The sequence below is a fragment of the Vipera ursinii genome (genome assembly GCF_947247035.1).
Source record: "Vipera ursinii genome assembly, chromosome: 9".
In the NCBI taxonomy this organism is placed as follows: domain Eukaryota; kingdom Metazoa; phylum Chordata; class Lepidosauria; order Squamata; family Viperidae; genus Vipera; species Vipera ursinii.
In genome coordinates, this window is record NC_139523.1 from 21,990,746 (window position 1) to 22,014,368 (window position 23,623).

At 47.6% G+C, this 23,623-nt stretch overlaps 1 protein-coding gene across 1 annotated transcript; it reads left to right on the forward strand.

Moving 5' to 3' along the window:
• Positions 1–235: 235 nt before the first annotated feature.
• BCL3 (BCL3 transcription coactivator) lies at positions 236–22,671 on the forward strand. The gene is made up of 9 exons (XM_083369386.1): positions 236–1,019; positions 3,855–4,020; positions 7,362–7,470; positions 14,020–14,221; positions 14,929–15,017; positions 16,402–16,479; positions 17,718–17,885; positions 19,841–19,958; positions 20,907–22,671. The coding sequence occupies exons 1-9, from the start codon at positions 563–565 to the stop codon at positions 21,416–21,418; spliced, it is 1,899 nt and encodes a 632-aa protein (XP_083225512.1). The 5' UTR covers positions 236–562; the 3' UTR covers positions 21,419–22,671.
• The last annotated feature ends 952 nt before the right edge of the window (positions 22,672–23,623 follow it).

Here is a 23,623-nt window from a genome sequence, read left to right on the forward strand (position 1 = left end):
GAGGAATCCAGTGAGGTTGGGGGGGGGGGAAAGCTTGGAAGAGACACTCGCCCCCCACCACCACCACCACCCCTCCAGCTGTCGATCCGGGACCCTCCGGGGAGGGACTGCCCGCTGGGCTCCCCAGGAAAGGCGCATGGCACGCCGCTAGCTCTCTGCAGGGTCCGCTGGGGAAGGGGCTGGGGCTGGGGGGGAGGGCGACCGCATGGCTTCTCGGAGGGGGCCACCTGGGACATCAGCACCCCTCCCCGGAGAAGTTGGACACCGACCCGCGATGCTGGCAGAAAGAAGACGCCGTCCCGTTCTTCTTCTTCTGTTTCCCATCAGCTGAAACCAACCTTGCGCGGCTCTGCTTTGCTGGAAGCCGGCAGACTTTGGGGGGAGCTCCGGAGGTGGGCAAGGCAAAGCGAGGTTGGCCTTGCAAAGATGGGGGGCTGAGGTGGCCGCTTGCCCTACCCCCCTCCCCCCCTCCCTCCCCCAGCATCTAGACAGGAGGAGGGACCTCTATTCAAAAGCTTGAAGGAACCTGGGACAGGTGGACTCTGTGGCTCATCCAGGAAGGATGGCCGGGGAGTTTCCCATGGACCTGCGCACCTGGCGGAAGCAGGGGAGCCAAGACAAGCACCCCCCCTCTCATGGAGACCCTCCTCTGACTCCCTCTGGCCAGCAGATGCCTGGCTGCATTTCTTCAGCAGCGCTGCCGGAACCCGCCGCCAGAGACGCTTCTATGGGTCAGGCTGAGCCCCAACCCAGGACTCTTGACGCGGCGGCAGCGGCAGCAGCATCCCCCAAAGGTGGGCTGCAGGAAGACAAGAAGCCGGAGATGTATTTGCCTCTGAGAAAGCGCCGCTATGCCGTGGAGGGGGCAAACGGGGACACGCCGGCACCTCTGGCTGGCAAGGTCTGCAAGAGGGAGAGTGGGCAGGAGGGAAGTGGGTCCTGGCAACCCCACTCCAATGGCTACCACCCTTGTTACGTCTCCATGCCCTACCCCAGGGTACCGGTCTCCTATTATCCAGGTAAGGACCCAGCTCCAGAAAACCTTCCTTTCTTCCTTTCCTGGTTCCCATGATGTTTATACCCCGCTGCCAGCTTCCTTCTCACTAGCCGTGTGTTTCCTCCCCCCTCCCCGCCCCAATATTTTAGGGCAATTTCTCCTTTTCCCCCCCCTGGTACTCCTTACAAACAGTGGACCACAAGCCCAATCTGTGTATTTCGTTCAATCTGTTATAGCCGCCCACTCCAAGGGACTGGGGGGGAGGCTATAGTAAATACTACTAAACTAAAACAATTCAACAGATCAAGCACAGCCCAAACTCTAAAGCACTATTAAAGAGACAGACACCCACCCACCCCAATCTATGCACCAAGGTTTCTCTTAGTTCTTTCTTTCTTAACCTGGAGTGAGGGTTTAGTAAGTCAATGAGCGGAGGTGGTCTCCTTTAGTTGTAGCCCCCCCCCCAATATCTCCTCTATGAGGTACGCTGGAAGGAGGGGGAAGAGGGGGAGGAAGGGAGAAAGAGAGAGAGAGAGAGAGAGAAAGGAGAGAGACTGATGGAGAGAGAGAGGGAGAGAAAGGGGGGAGAGAGGGAGAGGGGGAAAGGGGGAGGGACAGAGGGGGAGGGAGGGAGAAAGGGGGGAGAGGTGGGGGAGAGAGAAGGAGAGGGGGAGAGAGAAAGGGGGAGAGGGAGGGAGAAAGAGGACGGAGGGAGAGAGGGAGAAGGGGAGGTGGGGAGGGAGGGAGAAAGAGGGGGAGGGAGGGAGGGGGAAAGGGGGAGGGAGGGAGAAAGGGGGGAGAGGTGGGGGAGAGAAAGAGGGAAAGGGAGGGAGAAAGGGGACAGACGGAGGGAGGGGGAAGGGACAGAGGGAGATGTGGAGACGGGGAGGGAGGGAGAAAGAAGGAGAGAGGTGTGGAAGAGAGAGGGAAAGGGGGAAAGAGGGAGGGAGAAAGCAGAGAGAGAAGGAAAGAGAGAGGTGGGGGAGAGAGGGAGAGAGACAAAGAGATTGGTAGAGATTGCCCTGTGAAAATTGTTTTTTTTTCATGCATTTCTTGTGAGAGGATGCTATTGACCAACCAGCAGTTCACAATGGTGCCTCTGGCGTCTCCTGAACCCACAGCAGTTCCTCAGCCTTCCTGGGAGGGAGGGGAGAGGGGCAGGTGGTCTCAGTGGGGTGGTTTGTAAGATCTGCGGGACCACAAGCAAGTGCTTCCCCAGATGAGATGACATCAAGAAAAGCCTCTGGCAGTCTAGGCTGAACTCCATTCTCATTGCCGCTTTGTGACGGCTCGATCTCTCCAGATAGTCTTCGCTTAACGGCTGCCGTTGAGACCGCTCGGCGGCCAAGGGACAAGGTCGTAAAGTGAAACGTCCCACGACCACTTCCAATTTGTGACATCCGTTCGGCGGGGGCGATTAAGCGAATCACCTGCAGTTCTTAAGCGGGATGTGATCAGAAACTTGCAACTTCCCGCTGGCTTCCCCAATGACTTTGCTCGGCTTTGCTCGCCAGCTGTGAAGGTTGCAAACGGGGATCCCATAACTGCAGAGATGCTGAGACACCCGTAAGTTCAAGGACTGGTCATAAAGTGACTTTTCTCAGCACTGACAGAAGAAAATATTTGTAGCTGAGGGTTGAACTGTGGAGTCATTAACGCTCTCTGAGCTTGGTTGTTTTCGTATAGACGTTTCATTACCTTACTAGGTAATGTCACCAGTCCTAGGAGGGGGTGGGGTTTGCTCTCTGTTTATATATAAGTGGCTTGTTTTGTCGGTGTTTTGGGGGGGGCTGTTCTTGGTGGTTCCTTGATTAGGCTGCTTTCACACTGTTATAAGTTCGAACAGTCCTAAAACAAGGCAGTTGTTAACCAAGGGATCCCCGTATTTTATCCAGGTATATAGACAGGAAGATAGTAAAGATGTGTTTTTCCCCCCGTTCTGCATTACATTGAATATGCCCAACATGAACACCCCAGGTTGGTTCAAGAGTTCAGAAACCCAAGGGAAATTTGAAGTAGGAACTTGAGGAAGGACATCAGTTTTGAAACCCATTGGACAGTTAAACCAAATCCACGTGCCGCTTGGAGGCCTTTCCTCCTTTCTCTGAATGCTGGTTCCCTGCAGGCACAAATCCTGGGCTTATTTCCCAAGCTAAACCAAGAGGGGCCTTGACCAGGTGAGAAGCTGGCTTCATCTCTGGGTTGAAGGAAATCAAAGATGACCTTAGAAATCTGGCTGCGAGTTCTAGTGCAGCCTTAGGCATGAAACCTAACTGGGTGACTTTGGCCCAATCACCAGGACGTGGCGAATTCTAGTCCCACCTGGGGCATGAAAGCCAGCTGGGTGACTTTCAACCAATCACCAGGAGACTGTGAGTTATAGTCCCGCCTTAGGGACTAAGGCTGACTGGGTGACTTTGGGCCATTCACCAGGAGACTGTGAGTTCTAGTCCCGCCTTAGGCATGAAAGCCAGCTGGGTGACTTTGGGCCAATCACAAGGACATGGTGAGTTCTAGTTCCGCCTTAAGCATGAAAGCCAACTGGGTGACTTTGGGCCAATTACCAGGTGACGGTGAATTCTAGTGCCACATTAGACATGAAATCTGGTTGGGTGACTTTGGGCCAATAATCAGGAGACGGTGAATTCTAGTCCTGCCTTAGGCACGAAAGCCGACTGGGTGACTTTGAGCCAGTCCCCCTCTCTCAGCCCAACCCACCTCATAGGGTTGTTGTTATGGAAAAATAGGAGAAGGAAGGTACATTGGATATGTGATTTATAACAACAATAAAGGCAGGATGGAAGTAAACAAACAAACTTTGCTTCTCCTTGCCATTTCTCTCCTGTCGAATCCTCAGGTCTGACCAGGCCCTTTCTGAACCCAGAGCTGCCTCCACTTTTACAACCTTTGACCACACAGTCATTGTTGGGAATCCTGCCTTCTTACTCCTTGATGCCCCCGCCAGAAGCCCAGCTGGCTTTGGATATTGCCACGGCAACGCAGCAAGATGAGGATGGAGACACGTAAGAGGAAAATTTCTTTGCATGGGGAAATCCAGAAGGAACTGGGAAGCAAAGAGAAGAGCCCTTGGCTTTAAGACTTGAAAAACCAAATTTTGTCATGGAACAGAGGAGAGCTATGGGCAATTTGTACAGGAGGACATGATCGCTCTAGTTAGGGTTATTATTATGTCCAGAATATATCTTTCTGAAAAGATTCATGGCCTTATGGGCAAAATTCTGGAGAGAAATTAAATTGTAATTGCGCTTTGAGCTGGGTCAATGTTCTCGACTTACCGCTATTTGTTTAGCGACTCTCCTAAGTTATAACGGCACTGAAAAAGCGACTTATGATCAGTCCTCGCACCTATGACCGCCACAGCATCCCCAGGGTCAAGCGATCAACATTTCAGCGCTTGGCAACTGTCATATATTTATGACGGTTGCACTGTCCCGGGGTCAGGTGACCGCCATTTGCAACCTTCTCATCCGGTGCCCAACAGGCCAATGAAGGAAGCCGGATTTGCTTAATGACCATGTGATTCCCTTAGTCACTGTTCAGATTTGCTTAACAATCGTGGCAAAAAAGGTCATAAAAACTGGGTGCAACTCCCTTAATAAACATCTGGCAAATTTTGCTTCCCAGTTGTAGTCGTAAGTCGAGGACTGCCTGTAATTGGGGTCTGGGATGAGGGTGATATGGACCCCATCTTTCTGACTATTTGCACCATCTTCAATACAGGGAGTTCTCGACTTACCGCCCGAACTGAGCCCCAAATTTCTGCTGTTAAGTGAGTTTTGTCCCATTTTGCGATCTTTCTTGCCGTTAAGTCGTTAAGTGAATCACTGCAGTTAAGTTAGTAACCCGGTTGTTACATGAATCTGGCTTTTCCCCCCCCTCTCCCCCCCACCCCGCCCCTTTGACTTCGCTGGTCAGAAGTTTACAAAGTTTACACGTGACTCCCTGACATCGCAACCGTCGTAAATGTGAGCCGGTTGCCAAGTGTCCGAATTTTGACCACAGGACTGTGGGGATGCTTGCAACGGTCGTAAGTGTGAAAAATGGCCATCAGTCGCTTCTTTCAATGCCGTAGCAACAGTTTGTTTAGTGGCTGCTCAGAGTTAGAACGGCATTGGGAAAAGGGGGCTTGTGACCATTTTTCACACTTATGACCGTTGCGTAGCCTCCCCAGGGTCACATGATCAAAATTCAGACGCTTGGCAACTGACTCACATTTATGACGGTCGCAGTGTCCCAGGGGTCACTTGATCCCCTTTTGTGACCTTCTGACCAGCCAGGTCAATGGGAGAAGGCTGATTCACGTAACAACCCTGTGACTTCACAACTGTGGCAAGAAAAGTCGCGAAATGAGTCCAAACTCACTTAACCCATGTTTCATTTAGCAACAGCTAAAACAGCTCAGTTTCGGTCATAAGGCGAGGACTACCTGGTATCACCTGCCCCTACCTACAGGTTGAGTGGGCTGTTGTTGGAAACAGCACCGGTTCAGTAAGTTTCAGGTTGTGCCTAACAAGCCAGCTCTGGTCTATTTACAAATAAATAACCTGCAGTTACATCCTCTCTTCACTTCCTGTTCTGGGCCAAAAGCCACAAAGCCGGGAGATTTTATTTTTTTTTAGTTTTTAGTTTTTTAAAAAACGCTTCTGCTATTGTCACCCTAAGAACAGTTCCTGCTGCTCTTGAATCAAAGCAAGCTTAAGCTGGAAGGGGAATCCCCCATTTCTGCTGCAGCTGAATCTCTCTCCCTTACACACTCACAGACTCCCAAACACACACACACACGCACACCAACTGTTCCTCCCTAGCTGGCTGCTGACTTTTTTTCTTTTCCCCCTTCTCCCTGCTACGTAACCCTTGGCAACTTTGCTCCTTTTACAGGAATGGGGCAAAGGGTGTTGGCTGGCCCCGCAGGCAGGGCGGGAGATCTTCTCTTGCCAACACACACACACACACACACACACACACACACACACACCCTTTTCCTTCTTCTCCTCCTCTTCCTCCTCCAGCCCTGCAGAACTGCAGAGGAAAACCTGGCTGCAAGGAAAGGTCATCGGGTCATGGGAGCAGAATCCCAGTGCCCTCTTTTGGGATGAGAGGGGTGGGCTTGGGTGTGTGTGTGTGGGGATGCTGGCTTGGCTTGGCTTGACTTGGCTGCTCCGGTGAGGAAGCTGGGTGCCGTGGCGAGGCCGGAAGCAAAGGTCACAGCCGAGCCGGTGGTTCTTACTGGAAGTCTCTGCCGGGACTGCTGTGAATGGGGCTTTGAAAGACAGTTTCGCTTTATTGTAAACGGAGTGCCGGAGAGCTTTTGTGAAATCACACGGTGTGGCGTGACCTTGGGAGAGAGCCCGAGAGCGCTGTCCCACGCCGGAAGTGCGGTTGGGGCCCCAAGAGCAGCAAAGCACATTTCAAAAGGAGGGGGAGTCCTCTCGACCCATTTCAGCTCCTCCTTTGCAAAAGGGGGTGACTTATGACAAGCGGTCTCAGCCCGCAGGAACCCCAGGACTGCGTTTTTCAACCTCAGCAGCTTTAAGGTATGTGGACTTCGACTCCCAGAATTCCCCAGCCAGCAAGTCTACGTGTTTTCAAAGTGGCGGCTAGGGAATTCTGGGAGTTGAGGTCCACGCATCTTAGAGCATGGTGATTGGGGAATTCTGGCCGTTGAGGTACACGCGCTTTAAAGATGGCGGCTAAAAAATTCTGGGAGTTGAACCCCACACATCTTAAAGCATGGTGGCTAGGGAATTCTGGGAGTTGAAGTCCACACCTCTACCTTCCTGTCTTTCTAACCCAGGGGTAGGCAGCCTTGGCTCTTTTATTTTTATTTATTTTAATTTTAATCCCATTTATATCCCGCCCTTCTCCGAAGACTCAGGGCGGCTTACAAACTTAGCAGTAGCCTTCATTCTATGTATATGCCTACTTATTAGGGCTTTCGCCCCCCCCCCAAGCGGCATTATTACAAAGTCAGCTTATGGCCCCCAACAATCTGGGTTCTCAGCCATGCTGAGGGGAAAGAGGTTTCCAAGCTGAGCCATGCTGGCTCAGGAATTCTGGGAGTTGAAGTCCACGAGTCATAAAAGAGCCGAGGTTGCCTAACCCTGGTCTAACCCTAACCCTATCAACCCTATCTTATCACCCCCACTAACACTAACAGGGCAAGCCACTAGTATATAAACAGCGCAAACCCCACTCCTTTCTAGCCCTGATGATGTTACCTAGTTGGTTGGCGAGACGTCTGCAAGAAAACCATCCGGCTCAGAGACCATCCAGGACCCCACTGTTTGGGGAAGGTCTAAAGAGCTGGGGAAGGTCACTGAAGATGTCTTTTGCTCTCTTGCAGGCCACTCCACATTGCTGTAGCCCAGGGCAACCTGCTGGCTACTCAGCATTTAGTGACCCTCTTCCAACACGGACAGCGGGACCTAGATATCTTCAACAACCTGCGGCAGGTTAGTGGACGCAAGAAGAGAACCACTGTATAGGATGCTCATTCTAAAAAGGGATGGATTGGGCTGGTGTGGCTGCAGGTGGCCAACGAGGGGGCTGTTTTTCTAATCTGAGCTTCAAAATTCAGGGGATTTGGGGGGCAGCTTTTATCTTACGCTAAGCTAAGATAGTGCTGTCCTAAGACACTGGCTCTTTGTCCCTCGGTGGGATGTGATATTTTGAACGTGCATGGAAAACCCTGTTGCATATGCCGTAACCCTGACCTGCAGTCTTCCTCCTGGTGTAGGGAAGGAAGGCTTCCTCAAAGTACATGACCCAAAGAGAAGGCACTGATTTAAAAAACAAACAAGTTTCTAGCCCTTAAGCCCGAGAAGATAGGCTTGAATGCACAGAAGCAGAGAGGCAGCTCAAGGAGGTTTTCCGTTGTGGGGTGCGGCTTTGGCATACCGCTTATTTCCTGGTGCCCCACCCTTCCAGGAAAAGTTGCATCCTAGTTTGTAGGTAAATTGGAGCCAGTGGGCCGAACTGCTGCAATCAATACACAGAGGGCAGGAGTCTGCTTCCTCACAAGCGGGATGGTGTTTTCCAAAAACGGAACAAGCGCAGGGAAGAAACTGGGAAGTTGTTGGGGCAGGTAGAGGCAAGACTGGAGGAAGCTCGTCAGAGGGGGATCCATTTACTCTCCTACCATCGGGTAGGAGATAGAGCAGTATAGCCAGCCGCACCAACAGGCTGAAAAACAGCTTTTATCCGTGGGCTGCTAGGCTTTTGAATGAGAAATAACTTCTGTGAATTTTATGCAGAATTGACTTGGGAGGCCGGCGCGTGGTGTAGTTGGTTCACATGGTGTAGTAAGATGGAGGGTTTGTTGCCGCTGTGTGTTGCGGGGTGGGAGCACAAAGGGAGGCTCAGCTAATCTCAATGTACACATAGTTGTACTTTGACAATAAAGGTTCATTCATTCTGGAAATACGGAGGAATTTCCTGCAAATGAGAATATTAAGCAGCCAAACAGCTTGCCTCGCAAGCTGTGGGTGATCCATCACTGGAGGTTTTCAAGAGAAAAAAAATTGCTCAGGATGGTATAACAGTTTGTCTAGTGGAAAAAAGTGGAAAAAAGTGACTTATGGCCGTTTTTCACACTTGCAACCAATGCAGTATCTCCATAGTCACGTGACCAAAATTCAGACACTTGGTAACCCGACTTGCACCTGTGAACGTTGCAATGTCTTGGGGTTACCTGGTCCCCCTTTTGTGACCTTCTGACAAGCAAAGTCAGTGGAGAAGCTGATTCTCTTAACAGCCGGATTACTTACTGAACAACTGCAGTGAACTTCATGGTGGCAAGAAAAGCTGTAGAATGGGACAAAACTCATGTAACAATTGTCTCACTTAGCAACCAGAGGCTCCGTTGTGGTTGTAAGTTGAGGACTACCTGTAATTAGGCAGGGGTTGGAATGGAAGACCTCCAAGTTCCCTTCCAGCCCTATAATTCAGTGTTTCTAGACTGAGAGAGGGAAAACAGCTCTACAAATGTGATAGTTGATATTGTCAAACCAGGAGCTGAGTAGGAATTAGGATTTCAACAGCAGGAAAGAGGCTGTCCTAGAGCAGATAGACTTGACTTAGTTGACCCTTCCCTGGAGCCTTGACTGCCTCATTGCAGCCGCCATCTTGATTTAGTTGACCCTTCCCTGGAGCTTTGATTGCCTCATTGCAGCAAAATTTTAACTTATTTGACCCTTCCCTGGAGCTTTAATTGCCTCACTGCGGCCGCCATCTTGATTTGTTTGACCCTCCCCTGGAGCTTTGACTGCCTCATTGCGGCCGCCGTCTTGATTTACTTGACCCTTTCCTGGAGCTTTGAGTGCACCTTGCAATCCTCTTCTTGACTTTTTTGACCTGACAGAGAGCACAGATTGTTGGCTTAGTTCCTGGCAACCATTTGGGCTTTGCACACACACACACACACCCTCCTCTCTCCACCCACGGGACTTTCCCTCGAATCTGCTGGTGGCAAAGCCCAGAGTCACTTCCTCAAACTATTGCTCAAGAGAGCTTGCTTCATGGTGAGCAAAGCCAGATTATAAGTACTGAACCAGCAATGAGACAGGAGGAAATTGGGGTCAGAGCCTGTGGGTTTGTTCTGACGTCTTCAGTTTGAACACAGAATAACAGGGTTGGAAGGGACCTTGGAGGTCGTCTAGTCCAACCCCCTGCTCAAGCAAGAGATTCTGTACTATTCCTTTATACATTATACCAGTGGCTCACAACCTTTTCTTGCCACAGACTCCTTATAAATACCATTTTTGTCCATGGATTCCCAAGATTTAAATTATTAATCTTAAATAATAAATAACACACATACACACACACACACACACACACGGAGAACTGACTGAGAACCACTGCTTTATACCATAATAGCTATGTTCCAATATCTAAGGGGCTGCCCCAAAGAAGAGGGGGGGGATCATCCTCTTCTCCAAAGCACCTGAAGGCAGAACAAGAAGCCATGGATGGACACTAATCAAGGAGAGAAGCAACCTGGAATTAAGGTGAAATTTCCTGACAATTAGAACAATTAATCAATGGAACGACTTTCCTCCAGAAGTTGTGAGTGCTCCATCACTGAAGGTTTTTAAGAAGAGGCTGGACAACCGTTTGTCTGAAATGATATAGAGTTTCCTGCCTGAGCAGGGGGTTGGACTAGAAGACCTCCAAGGTCCCTTACAATACCGTTATTCTTTCTGTTCTGTTCCGGACAAATGGCTGTCCAGTCTCTTCTTCAAAGCCTCCAGTGTTGGAGAACGCATCCACTGAGGCAAGAGCGGCTGAAGATGCAATTAAGAGGAGAAAAATGTGAAAAAGAGAACATTGAGAGGTAATACAAGGAGCTCTCAAGTTCTGACTGTAATTAGGCCCAACAATTATGGACGTAAATGGCTTGGGTCCGGGTTATCTGAGGGAACACCTGCTGCCGGCATCAAGCTCCCTTCGTCCCGTGCGCTCCCACAGGGAGGGCCTTCTCAGGATACCGCCGGTTAAGGAATGCTGGCGGGTTATTCCTAGGGGAAGAGCGTTCTCTGTGAGCACGCCTGCCCTCTGGAATGATTTACCCGTGGAACTTAGGACCGCCCCCGATCTGCGTTCATTTCGCCGGGACCTGAAAACCTGGTTTTTCGATCTATCAGGCCTGGACGGAAGGGGTTTTAGCTTTTTAAATATTGTTTTAATTGGGCTTAATTAATTTAATGTATTTTAATTTTATATTATCTTTTATATTGTATTTTATGCTGCCCTGTAAACCGCCCTGAGTCCTTCGGGAATAGGGCGGTATAGAAATTTAAATAAATAAACAAATAAATAAATCCTGAAGGTCATTAAGCAGCTCATCATACAACCGGACCCAATTTTAGGACCTTTTTTGTGGCAGTTGCTAAGTGAACATGACAAAGCAAATGATGCCATCATTAAGTGAATCCATTCTTCGCTATGGGTCAATTTTTTCCCAGAAACCAGAAGTAAATGCCAGTTTCCAGCAGAAATGTCATAACTCATGGTCCTGCTACAAATAACTATAGATATGCTTTGGTTACTGAGTCCCCAAAATGTGGTCACATGATTGTGGGGGAGGGGCAGACGTCAGAACTTTAGAACCAGGCCATAAATAGCTTTCGAGGGATCTGCCATAACTTTGAACAGTCACTAAGTGAATGGCCATAAATCAAGGACTACTCATCAAAGCATCATTGGGTATGGAATACGTGCGGATAGGCAGTAGTAAAAGAAGCCCAGGGATCAAAGTATGAAGGATGATAGGATCTGCTCAAAACTACAAATGAAGGATCAGCCAGGGACTTTTGTGAAGGTGTTTGATAAGCCTGGGGCTACCACAGGGCAGACTTCAGGAATAGTCTTCAATAGTCTATAGTCGGAGTACAGAAACTCTTGAGTATGGCACATAAATAGATCTTCTGTATGATGATCTGTCTTTCACCTGGTCCTCCAACTTTCCCACTGGTGTCCCCATTGTCTCTGTATCTGAGTCCATTTGCCTTGATAGTCGTGATCTTCGTTTTCCTTCCATCTTTCCCAGCGTCAGAGCCTTCTCCAGAGAGCTGGGTCTTCTCAAAATGTGCTCAAAGTAGGATAATTTGATCATTTGAGTTTTCTGTGCGAACTTTGAGTCGACTTCTTTTGATAATCCATCGGTTTGTTTTCTTGGCCACCCATGGGGAAGTCTTCTCCAACACCAAAGGTCAAAGGCCAACTCATCCTTTGCTTGCTTCTTTGAAGCTCAACTTTCACTTTGTTAGGATATCGTAGGGAATACCATGGCGTGCACAGTTCTGATCTTTGGAGGTATAGACCGGTGTTCCTCAACCTTTACAACTTTAAGATATGTGGACTTCAACTCCCAGAATTCCTCAATTAGCCAGGGAGAAGCAGAAAAATTGACACGGTTTTGCTAGCCTGTTTTGCTACTCCTCCCTCTTACTTTAAGAGAATAGCCAGTCAGGAATGACTCCTAAAAGACCCATGACCACTGGCTTTGGAAATGAACTACCATTAGTCCTCATTTACCAACCTTCAGCCACTGTTCTGACGGTGAGGGAAAAAAAATAACTCTGCAACCATTTCACGCATTTACAACCTTCCCGGGTCTTGTCAAGCAAAAGAAAGCTGAAGTCAGGTCAGAAAATCGTGAGGTCGCACTTGGCGGTGGCTTCATTTAATGACCAACTGGCTCATTGTCCTCGCTAAGCGAGGACTACCTGTGTTTGGTTAACATCTGTAAAGGTTTTTATCTGCTGTGTTGTTGGGTTGTTGTTTTTTTACAATGAATTATGTTAATGGTTGTTTTTATGTTTTTATGTTGTGAGCCGCCCAAGGTCGTTAGATACGAGATGGAGGGCAAAGAAACTTCATATTGATTTAATAAGTTTCACTTATTTTCAGTAAATGAATGAATGAATGACTGAACGAATGCATGCATGCAGGAATGAATGAATGAAATGTTTGCAAAGGCAAGCTTGTGCCTTTCCAACAGAAGTCTGCCTGCATTTCCTGCACACCAGTGATCACTGGGAAAAGGCGAAAAGGCAGCCTTGCTGCCTCTTTGGGCTGCCCCTGTCCCATATGGGTCCCATCCACCCCCCCCCCCCCGCCATCACTTCCTTCTCTGTTTCTTATAAACCATGCTTTGGACCCTGTTCTCCCCCCTACCCCGCCCTTTCTGAGAAAGTCCGGGCTAAATGAATGCAAGCAGGTGCTGGCGATGCGGTTTGATCACGGGAACTCAGCTGGTTTCCTCCGAATTCAGTGAGTAAGAGCTGTTGAAATGAAACTGGGGTGCCGGGCAGTGGCGCTTCCGTGGTTCCAGGGAAGAGCACCGAAGACAGTGGTCTTTTCCTTGTGGGCATCTCGGTTTGTTGTGCGTTGACTTCCTCTGCAGGCGGGGGCCATTGCCCAGAAATGACCCCGCAACTCAGCCAGCTTTCTCCACCCCGCCAAGCGTGGTAGAGACGCTGTTCACGAAAGCGCAGGTCCCTGCAGCGGAAACCTTGAACCCGGCATGTTCAATTTAGGGGTTGGCTTTAAGTTCGGAATCGGAATCGGACTGGGATTTTTCGTCATGTCGTTTGTGTGGCCGCCCCTCTGAACCAGTGACTCTGGGTGGCGAACCATTCTTTTAAAAAAAAAGAATGCAGCTTTTATTTTCCTTTCTTGCACTTTTTCCCTGTTTTAAATTTCTTTCTTTCCTTTTTTTTACTTCCTTACCTTATGTTAGTTTGCCTGACTTTTTTATCTTTTTTAATCTAAAACTTTTAATAAAAATTCTAGACGGGTCTGTGCATTTCAGGGCACGTCTACTGTTGTGTTTGTGTGTGTGTGTGTTTGTTTGTAAATAAACCCATTACAGGAAAAACCCAGGAGCCTTAACTGCATAAAATTTAGCTGCTGTTAAGGCACCAGGCTAGAAAGTGAGAGACTGTGAGTTCTAGTTCTGCCTTAGGCATGAACGCTGGATGGGTGACTTTGTGCCAATCAGATAGAGAAACTGAGTTTTAGGCTCCCTTAGGCATGGAAGGTGACTGGGTGATTTTGGGCCAATCACCAGGAGACGGTGAGTTCTAGTCCAGCCTTAGGTATGAACGTCGACAGGGTGACTTTGGGCCAATTATCAGAGAAGCTGAGTTCTTTGGGCCAATTATCAGGAGACAGTGAATTCTAGTCCCACGTTAGACATAAAAGCTGATTGGGTGACTTTGGGCCAATAATCAGGAGAGAGTGAATTCTAGTCCTGCCTTAGGCGTGAAAGCCAGCTGGGTGACTTTGGGCACCAGTTCCTTTCTCTCAGCCCAACAACCCACCTGACAGGGTTGTTGTTCTGGGGGAAAACAGAAGGGAGGAGATTGGCTTGGATATGTTCACCCCCTTGTGTTAATTTTAGAAATAATAACGGTGGGCTATAAGTAAATGATAATAAGTAAACTCTCCATATATTCCCTGGCAGTGATCAGCCCCTTTTCTTTCCCCAATTCCAGACCCCGTTACACTTGGCCGTCATCATAGCTCAGCCTTACCTGGTGAAGCTTTTGCTGTCCCAGGGAGCATCACCCATGGTGCTGGACCGGAATGGACAAACTGCTCTGCATCTGGCCTGTGAGCATGGCAGCCTCCGTTGCCTGCGGGAGTTGTTGGAGGGAAGTCTCACCGGACTGGATCTGGAGGCCCGGAACTTCGAGGGTGAGGCCTGATGGGTTAATAGGATGCAATGGGATCAACAAAGAGGATTAGAGGTCTGGAGGCTGAAACATACGAGGAGCGGTTGCTGGAATTGGGTATGTCTAGTTTAATGTCGATTAGAAGGTCGGCAGTTTGGCGGGTCGAATCCCGAGTGCCGCGTAGCAGAGTGAGCGCCTGTTACTCGTCCCAGCTTCTGCCAACCTAGCAGTTCGAAAGCACGTAAAAAGGCAAGTAGAAAAATAGGGACCACTACGGTGGGAAGGTAACAGCGTTCCGTGCGCCTTTGGTGTCTAGTCATGCTGGCCACATGACCACGGAGACGTCCTCAGACAACCGCTGGCTCTTCGGCTTTGAAACGGCTTTGAAATGGTTGCAGTGTCCCGCCGGGTTATGTGATCCCCTTTTTGCGTCCTTCTGACAAACAAAGTCAATGGGGAAGCCAGCTTCACTTAACAGCCACATCACTAAGTGAACAACGGCAGCGGTTCACTTAACAACTGTGGCAAGAAAGGTGGTAAAGTGGAGTCAAACTCACGTAACAAATGTCACACTTAGCAACAGAAATTTTGGCCTTATTTGTGGTCGTACGTCGAAAACTACCTCTAGTTGGAATCATTGACAAAATGACAAGTGGACAAGAACTGCTTTTGTTTTAAAAAAACAAACATCCCTATTGTGTTCCCCATCCCTTTTTTGTCTTTAACTAGGTTTTACCCCGCTGCATTTAGCGGTTGGATCCTCTAACTCTGACATGGTTCTTGCTTTGCTGGATCATGGAGCAGATGTAGATGCTGTGGTAAGCACGGAGTTCAAGAGGGTATTGTCAAGCGTGCAGGAAATCAGGAGATTCAGGAAGTTCAATGAGTATAAAGATTTATTGCAAGCTTAAGCTCTCTATAAGAACCTGGCCAACTGACCGTTAAGGGGAAATGAGCGGGAGATAAGAAAGACAGGTGGGCTGAATTTAGATCTCTTGTGAGCTTGCAGAGACTTAGATCTAATGATGTATTTGACACATGCCCCCTCCCTCAGGCTCAGCCTGGGTCATCTCCTACAGATATTTTGAGTATTGTTCATTCTGATGGTATAGGAAGGAGGAAATGAACTGGAGGACCTTGCACGAAAACTCCACTGATCTCTGCAATTGATTACAGCTATGAATAATTAAGGATGAAATGTAGAGACCTGTTGGCAAACCGCAAAAATTATACGATATTTTGCTTGTATTGTTTTAGTGAAACTCAGGAGGGTTAAATGAAACTCGGGAGGTGTTCTGATTAATGGGAAAGTTTGTTTTATGAAAGTAAACAAAAAAGAGTTTTAAATGAATAAGCAGAGGAAGAGTTCCTTTTTCATTCCGAGAGAGGGTTGTGGAATAGGATGTTACAATTTCAAACAACTGAACTGTGCAGGACTGTAATTTTAAAAGGGAATGTTTGAGAAATCGGAGGAAATGTCTTAAGGAGGAAAACAGACAAGAAAAGGCCCGTGGTAGAGTTGAATGGCTATATTTTGGTGTGATACCATCTTTTAATAATTTTTTATGAGGGGGATTAATGAATTTGAAACAAAATTAAATCCTTTCCCTTCAAGTTTAGCTCTTCATTTTTATTATGTTTGCCTATCTGCAAACATGCACTTTTCCCTAGTGTACAAGACTGGGAGTTTGCTGTACAAGAGAACTGAATTGGAATATAGCAAATTATTATTTTTTCCATGAGAAGTTAAGAGGCCCCAATATGTTTACCTGTTTCAGAGCTATTAGTTTCCAACAGTGTTCACCGCGGTCTCTATGGGAATTCAGACTTCAGAGCTTTGGGTAATTTTTATGAGGGGTTAATGAATTTGAAATAAATTGCTAGTGTATGAGATGAGGAATTTGCTGTACAACAGAATTGCATTGGAATATCGCAAATTATTATTTGTTTCCATGAGACCTTAAGAGGCCCTAATCCATTACCTGTTTCAGAGTTACTGGTTTCCAACAGTGTTCCCCACTGTTTGTATGGGAATTCAGACTTCAGAGCATCAGTACTAATGTTTACTACTGTTTTTTAAAGAGTGAATAGAGAAAAGGGAAAGAATCATGGTCTCCGAATTGTAAATTTCATTAATGTTCCCAACATAATGCCAATAATGGTGCCCATTTTCACCAACTCTGATTGACTCCTGTTTTTTAGGACATAAAGAGTGGCAGATCTCCACTACTTCATGCTGTGGAGAACAATAATTTGGATATGGTGGAGTTGCTACTACAGGTAAGGATGGTTTGCCTTCTTGAGAAAATCCCCTTTCGCCTCAAACCTTTTTGAAAAAAACCCAAAAAACCCCAAAAATGCATTGACAGCAATTGTTCGATTCCTATAAACAATAATTTAGCACAAGCTATATGGAAAGATTAGAGACGCGGTGGCTCAGTGGGTTAGGATGCTGAGCTTGTCGATCAGAAGGTCGGCAGTTTGGCGGGTCGAATCCCGAGTGCCGCGTAGCAGAGTGAGCTCCTGTTATTCGTCCCAGCTTCTGCCAACCTAGCAGTTCGAAAGCACGTAAAAATGCAAGTAGAAAAATAGGGACCACTACGGTGGGAAGGTAACAGCGCTCCGTGCGCCTTTGGCGTCTAGTCATGCCGGCCACATGACCACGGAGACGTCCTCAGACAAGCGCTGGCTCTTCGGCTTTGAAACGGAGATGAGCACCAGCCCCTAGAGTCGGAAACGACTAGCACGCATGTGCGGGGGAGCCTTTACCTTACCTTTATATGGAAAGATTAAGCTAAAGCAAGCAAAGCCGTGTTTGTCAAACCTGGCCACTTTAAGCTGTGGGGACTTCAGCTGGGGAATTCTACAAGTTGAAGTCCACTCAGCGTAAAGTGGTCAGACCTGAGAAAATACTGACCCACTTCTCCAAACCATACTTTGTTTTATCATCTGGGTCAATGAATATACCACAACTCAGTAACCATGACTTTAAATGCTGCTTGTTTGTAATAAACCATTGTTAACATAACAAGGTTTTCAGTTTCTAGCGTGACAAAGCCACAGTGTGGCAGAAAAGTCGTAAACCCATCTTCCTGCATAAATAGAGGCATTGTAAACCAATCAAGCCTAGAATTCTAAGGACTGGCAAATACAACATTTATGCCCGAGCAAATATTTTCCACCCTATAAGGAACAGTCTTAGCTTAGCTGAGGATTAATTTATTTTAATTGGGGTTTTATTTGTACAGGGATAAATTTAATCTTTTTTAAACTGGTTTTAACTTTTGTATTTTTGGTTTTTAATTCCCTGTAAACCGCCCTGAGTCCTCCGCCCTGAGTCCTCCGGGAAAGGGCGGTATATAAATGTAATAAAATAAAAATAAAAATAAATAAATTTTCATTTCCTCAAATGTTCTGAAATCTTTGCCAGCATGCATGCATGCAGAATTTCTGCAAGCTCCACTGTGGTGCATCCTTAAAATGTGCGTGTCTGTGTGTGTCTTGTACCCATTTTACAGCACGGTGCCAATGTAAACGCCCAATCCTACGGGGGCAATACAGCGCTCCACACAGCCAGCGGAAGGGGTCTGTTGGACATGCTGAGGCTTCTGGTGAGAAACGGGGCAGACGGAGGCCTGAAAAATTACCACAACGACACTGCCTTGATGGTAGCAAGGAACAAAAGGGTGAGATGACACTACCGAGCGAATTTGCCTATGTCTGATTAAGAACAACAGTGCAAGTAGTCCTCAACTTACAACGGTTCCTTTAGTGACTGCTCAAAGTTACGACCGCACTGGAAAAAAAAGGGGGACTTACGACGATTGTTCACACTTACAACTGAGCAGCAGCCCTGCGGTCACGTGCCCCAAAGTCAGACGCTCGGCGACTGACTCGTATTTAGGACGGTTGCAGTGTCCCATGGGGGGGGTGTCACGCGATCCTCTTTTGTGACCTCATAGTCCACCGGGAGTCCAGATTCACTTAACAGCCATGCCAAGAAAGGTCGTAAAATGGGGTAAAACCCGCTTAACAAATGTCTCACTTAGCAATAGAAATTTGGGTTTGAGTTGTGGCTGTATGTTGAGGACTCCCTGTACCCTGAACGGGATAACGGGGCCAATTTTGTAGGGGCTGGGAGCAGACGAGGGACCCCCTGCAATGAATTAGAGGTGGTCGTTCACTTAACATGGTATAGCGACCGTTTGAAAGTACAACTCCCTGAAAAAAAAGTGAGCTGTAATAGTTTTTCACCCTTAACGACCGTTGCAGCATCCCCATGGTCATGTGATCAAAATTTGACCATTATACTGTCCCAGGGTCCTGGGATCCGCCATTTGTAACCTTCCCAGCTGGCTTTTGACAAGCCAGATCAATGGGGAAAGCTAGATGTGCTTAGTGACCATATGGTTCATTTAACAACTGCAGTGATTTGCCTTACAGCCATGGTAAAAATGGTCAGAAAATGAGGAAAACTCATTTAACAACAGACATTTGGAGTTCGTAAGTTGAGGACTACCTATACTTACAAGCTTTGAAGTCTAAATAAGGGGGTCCACAGTTGATTTTTCAGTGTATATACGTCACGATTACAGACGGAACATATATTTTTTTTAAAAAAATTCCATTTATATCCCGCCCTTCTCCGAAGACTCAGGGCGGCTTACAAGCTTAGCAGTAGCCTTCATTCTATGTATATGCACCACGAGAACTGGCGGCACATAAAAAGTATTTTATCAATTAATACATTTTCAGGCCAGGTTAGTAAGAGGAAGAAAAGAAAATTAATTCACAATGCTGGTGTGTTCAACGGTCCACGTGCTCCCGGGGGAATATTTAGCCTAAGGGAAATATTATCCCAGAAATGTGGACAAGGACTGCGAGAGAGACACAAAGACACACACTTTCTCTGTGTGACAAAGGACAGGAACAGAACACACACTGTTCACAAGGGCAAGGGCGTCATTCAGGTCCAACAGGTTAAACCGTTTCCTCAAAGTTAACAACAGGGTGAGACAAGAGGTGCATCTTTGGTGTAAATGCAGCGGGGCTAGTGTAGGTGATTTCCCCTTGACTTACGACCACAGGGGAGCCCAGATTTTCCATCGCTAAGCGAGACATGAAGTTTTGCCCCATTTTACGACTTTTCTCGCCACAGTTGTTCAGCGAAAGAGGGTTGTTAAATGAGTCACCCAGTTGTTAAGTGCATCTGGCTTCCCCCATTGACTTTGCTCATCAGGAGGTTGCCCAAGGGATCACGTGACCCCAGGGGACTCTGCAAACCGTCATAAATACGAGTCAGTTGGCAAGCGTCTGAATTTTCATCACGTGACCACGGGGATGCTGCAACGGTCGTAAGCGTGAAACATGGTCATATCACTTTGTTCAGTGCCACTTGCCCTATCGAACGGTCACGAAGTGAACTATTGTAAGTTGAGGACTACCTTTAGTAGTAGTAGTAGTAGTAGTAGTAATATTTATGCAGTGTCTATTGGAGGTGGTTACCCTTTGAAAGCTGTATGCCACGAAATCTCCTTTTAATGTATGCTGATTAATGTACATTTAAAGTGACAATAAAGTTATTGTTCTAAAAAAAAAGGTATAAAGTTTTTATTCATCTCCTCATCTTTCTACTCTCCAGGTGATTGATATCCTGAGGGGAAAGGCTGCCCGGCCTATTCCGCACCCCGACAGCAGCCATGATGGATCGTCCCCCACAATCAGCGCTGCTAGCTCTCCTGGCCTTCGGACCCACCCCCGTGAGTTAGCCCCCCTCCCCCCAATTAGGCCTCCTGGATTTTCTGCCAGGCTTGATTCAAAAGCGGGTGGGAATGGAAGACAGCCCTGGACGCGGTCGAGTTGGAAATATAGGAAGTTCTCAACTTACAACATTTCCTTTAGTGACCATTCAAAAAAGTCCTCGTGCTTACAACCATCCCAGTCATGTGATCAAAATTCGGGTGCTTTTGCAACCGGCATGTATTTATGACAGTTGCGACATCCTGGGGCCATTTCCGACTTTCCCAGCCAGCTTCCAACAAGCCAAATTATGAAGCTGGATTCATGTAACGGTGGCACGATTCACTTAAGCGCTAAGGCAAAAAAAAAAAAAAATCTCACAATTGGACATAACTCACTTAATAATCACCTTGCTTAGCCACAAGATTCTAGTCCCAATTGAGATTATAAGTAGAGGAAACACACACACACACACACCCCGTATATTGAACCCTTAGAATTTAGGAACAAAAAAAAAGGTTTTGCTTTCCTCCTGAATCAATCCAGCAGTCCCATGGGTGGGAACAGCTATGAGATCCTGTTGTCAAGAAGAAACGTGGGCCACGTTGATGTTCCTCAAAATAAGGAACGATATGCATTGTGTAGCTCCATAATTAATTCCCATTTAGTGCATGGTAAATCCTTCTTCCACCTCAGAGGTGCCCAACCCTGGCAACTTTAGGACCTGTGGACTTCAACTCCCAGAATTCCCCAGCAAGTCTTCCCAAGGGAATTCTGGGAGTTGAAATCCACAAGTCTTCACAAAGGAATTTGAGGGAAGTCCACAAGTTTTCAGAAGAGAATTCTAGGAGTTGGAAGTCCACAAGTCTCAAAGTCACCTCAACCGCTTGACCTCAACTGTAAAACTCTAATCTGTGTCGATTTAATCAATAGATTGCCCTACTAACCGTGCTTTTATCTCCCTTCAGACGGGCTACATGCCTCGCCGGATTCCTGCTCCACCATTCCCAGCCCTGATCAGACCCCAAAGCCTCACAGGGCCAGCCATTCTCCCAACACAGCCGCTCTGAGGCCAGAAAGCATTATCGTGACGAATGGACCTTTGACCTCTGCCCCGTTGCGGGGCGTGGAATTGGAGAGAAGGTCCCACTCATCCACCCTAGAGCAGCCGATGGGCTTTTCGAGGTCCTCCAAAGATCTCCTCCGTGAGAACATGACTGATCCTGCCTTCCACCCTGTACCCCTGTACCCCTTTTCTTCTTCCAGCCCTCATGTCTCCTCCCATCCTCTCCAGTTGCTTCCAAGGGGCCTGAACCATCCGGTCATATCCATGCCCCCGAGGCCCCTGGCCAATCAGATGCCCATGAGGTATCCAGGGACGGACCAGTCCCAGAGGCTGCTGGATTCGGAAGGCCCGGCGGTTCTTGGCTGCGAAGGGCAGTGGCTGCACAGCAGTGACCATGGCCCTGGTGGCAGCTGACGAGAGGAAGTCCAGGGACCGTCAGCTGCTTCGTGGGACAGGAAGATTTCCCAAGGACCATTTCACAAGACAGCAAGAATGACTCAAGGCGTTGCTGCCGTGGGTTTCCCGCCTTCATGTCGGCTGCAGACTTAAAACCATCTTCCTTTTCAAATTGACATGTAGCAGAGCTCAGCAAGCCAGAGATGTCCCTTCAGACATCAAAAAAAACCAACAACAACGGTGATTTTCTTGATCCAGCAACAGCTCCCTCTTTGCATGTACCTCACACCACTGTGGGGTTGGACCAATTTTGGGATGAGTGTTCAGGGCACGCATGATGGCTCAGCGGTTAAAGGTGCTGAGTTTATCAGCTGGAAAGCTGACGGGTTCGAGACCCGGGCACTGCAGCACGGGTGAGCTCCCGTTCCTGGCTCCAGCTGCTGCCCACCAAGCAGTTCGAAAGCATGCAAATGTGAGTAGATAAATGGGTAAGAAACGGAGGTGAGCACCACGCCCTAGAGCCGGGCATGACTGGATAGGAAAACTTTACCTTTTGTTCAGGGATCAGGTTTTAGCACAAGGAAGCGGAGCTGTGAAACACAAAATCTAAAGCCATTCCACTCCTCACAGCTGAGGGCCAGACTTTGGACGGAATGTCGGAAGCATCGCTCGAGTGGGGCAAATCGACTTTGTTCTTTGTATTTAATAGGCATTAATTTAACTGAATGAAGTTAGCAAAGTCACTCACTCCAGGTATATTTAAGCCTTGTGGTGTGTAATTGTATTAGGCATTGCAATAGGACGATGGCACCTTGTGTGGGGTTTCTGGGGACCGTTTACAAGTTGAGTTGTGTGCAGGGACAAATGCAGATGGAGTAAGAGAGAGTTGGCAGCCGTGAGGCTCTCCCCAAGGCGCCCCAAATTGCACACGTGTGTACAGGTTGTCCTCAACTGACGATCACAATTGAGACCAACGTTTCTGCTGTTAAGTGAGACATGTCCCATTTTGACGACCTTTTCTGCCACCGCTGTTAAGCAAAATCACTGCAGTGGTTAAGTCAGTAACCCGGTTGTTAAGTGAATCTGGCTTCCCCATGGACTTTGCTCGCCAAAAGGTCGCCAGAGGGGATCAACTGACCCCTGGGGACGCTGAAACCATTTCAGTTTCCAAGTGAATTGAATTTCGATCACGTGACTTTGAGGATGCTGCAAAGGTTCTAACTGAAAAATGCTCATAAGTCTCATTTTTTCAGTGCTGTTGTAACTTTGAACGGTCGCTCAACCAACCGTTGTAAGTCGAGGACTATCTGTATTTAACACACATAGTCTTTGGGTGGGTGGGGGGAAAATCAAATGCGAATTCTTCATCCCATCTTCAACTGGGGCGTCTTGGTGGACAAGGAAAGCGAGTGTGATCAAGCAGGAAACGAGGCACGCCCAGAGTAAAAATCCTATTTTCCTTAGATCTCTTTATTTTAGTTTCCCCCTCCCCCGACCTTGATTCCTTTTCACCAGCATTGATCTTATCCGCTCTCAACATTATTTAAATTGAAAGTGACCGGCAGTAGCTACAGAAAAGGGGGGGGGGTCACGAAAGAAAGACCCTAGAAAGAGGGCAGAGGAGAGCAACAAAGATGATCAGGGGTCTGGAGGGCAAAATATATTATTATTATTTATTGAACTTATATATGATAAACGATGGAGGGGAATTAGATACGTCTAGTTTAACGAAGAGAAGGACAAGCGGGGGACATGACAGCAGTCTTCCAATATCAAAAAGGGCTGCCAGAAGGAAGAGGGAGTCAACCTATTCTCCAAAGCACCTGAAGGCAGGACAGGAAGATGGAAGCTTGAGAGATCCGATCTAGAACTAAGGAGAATTTACTTGTCAGGGAGAATAATTAATCAGCGGGACGGCTTCTCTCCAGAAGTTGTGGGTGCTCCATCACTGGAGGCTTTCAAGAAGAGACTGGACATTCATTTGTCCATCATTGTCAGGACCCACCCCAAACCACGTCTTAGGAAGACAAAATTCTTGGAGTCAAATCTATTCCAAAAAGAATCTTTAGTATGACATGCTTGGTTGTACGAAAAGAGACAGGACTTAATATTATCCCATGAAGTAAACCCTTATAAAGAGTTCCTGGCTTAACCCCCCTTAACCCCATTTGGTCACTCCCCCAATCCTTTCTCTCGTATCATCCATCTCGTGGGAAAAAGGAA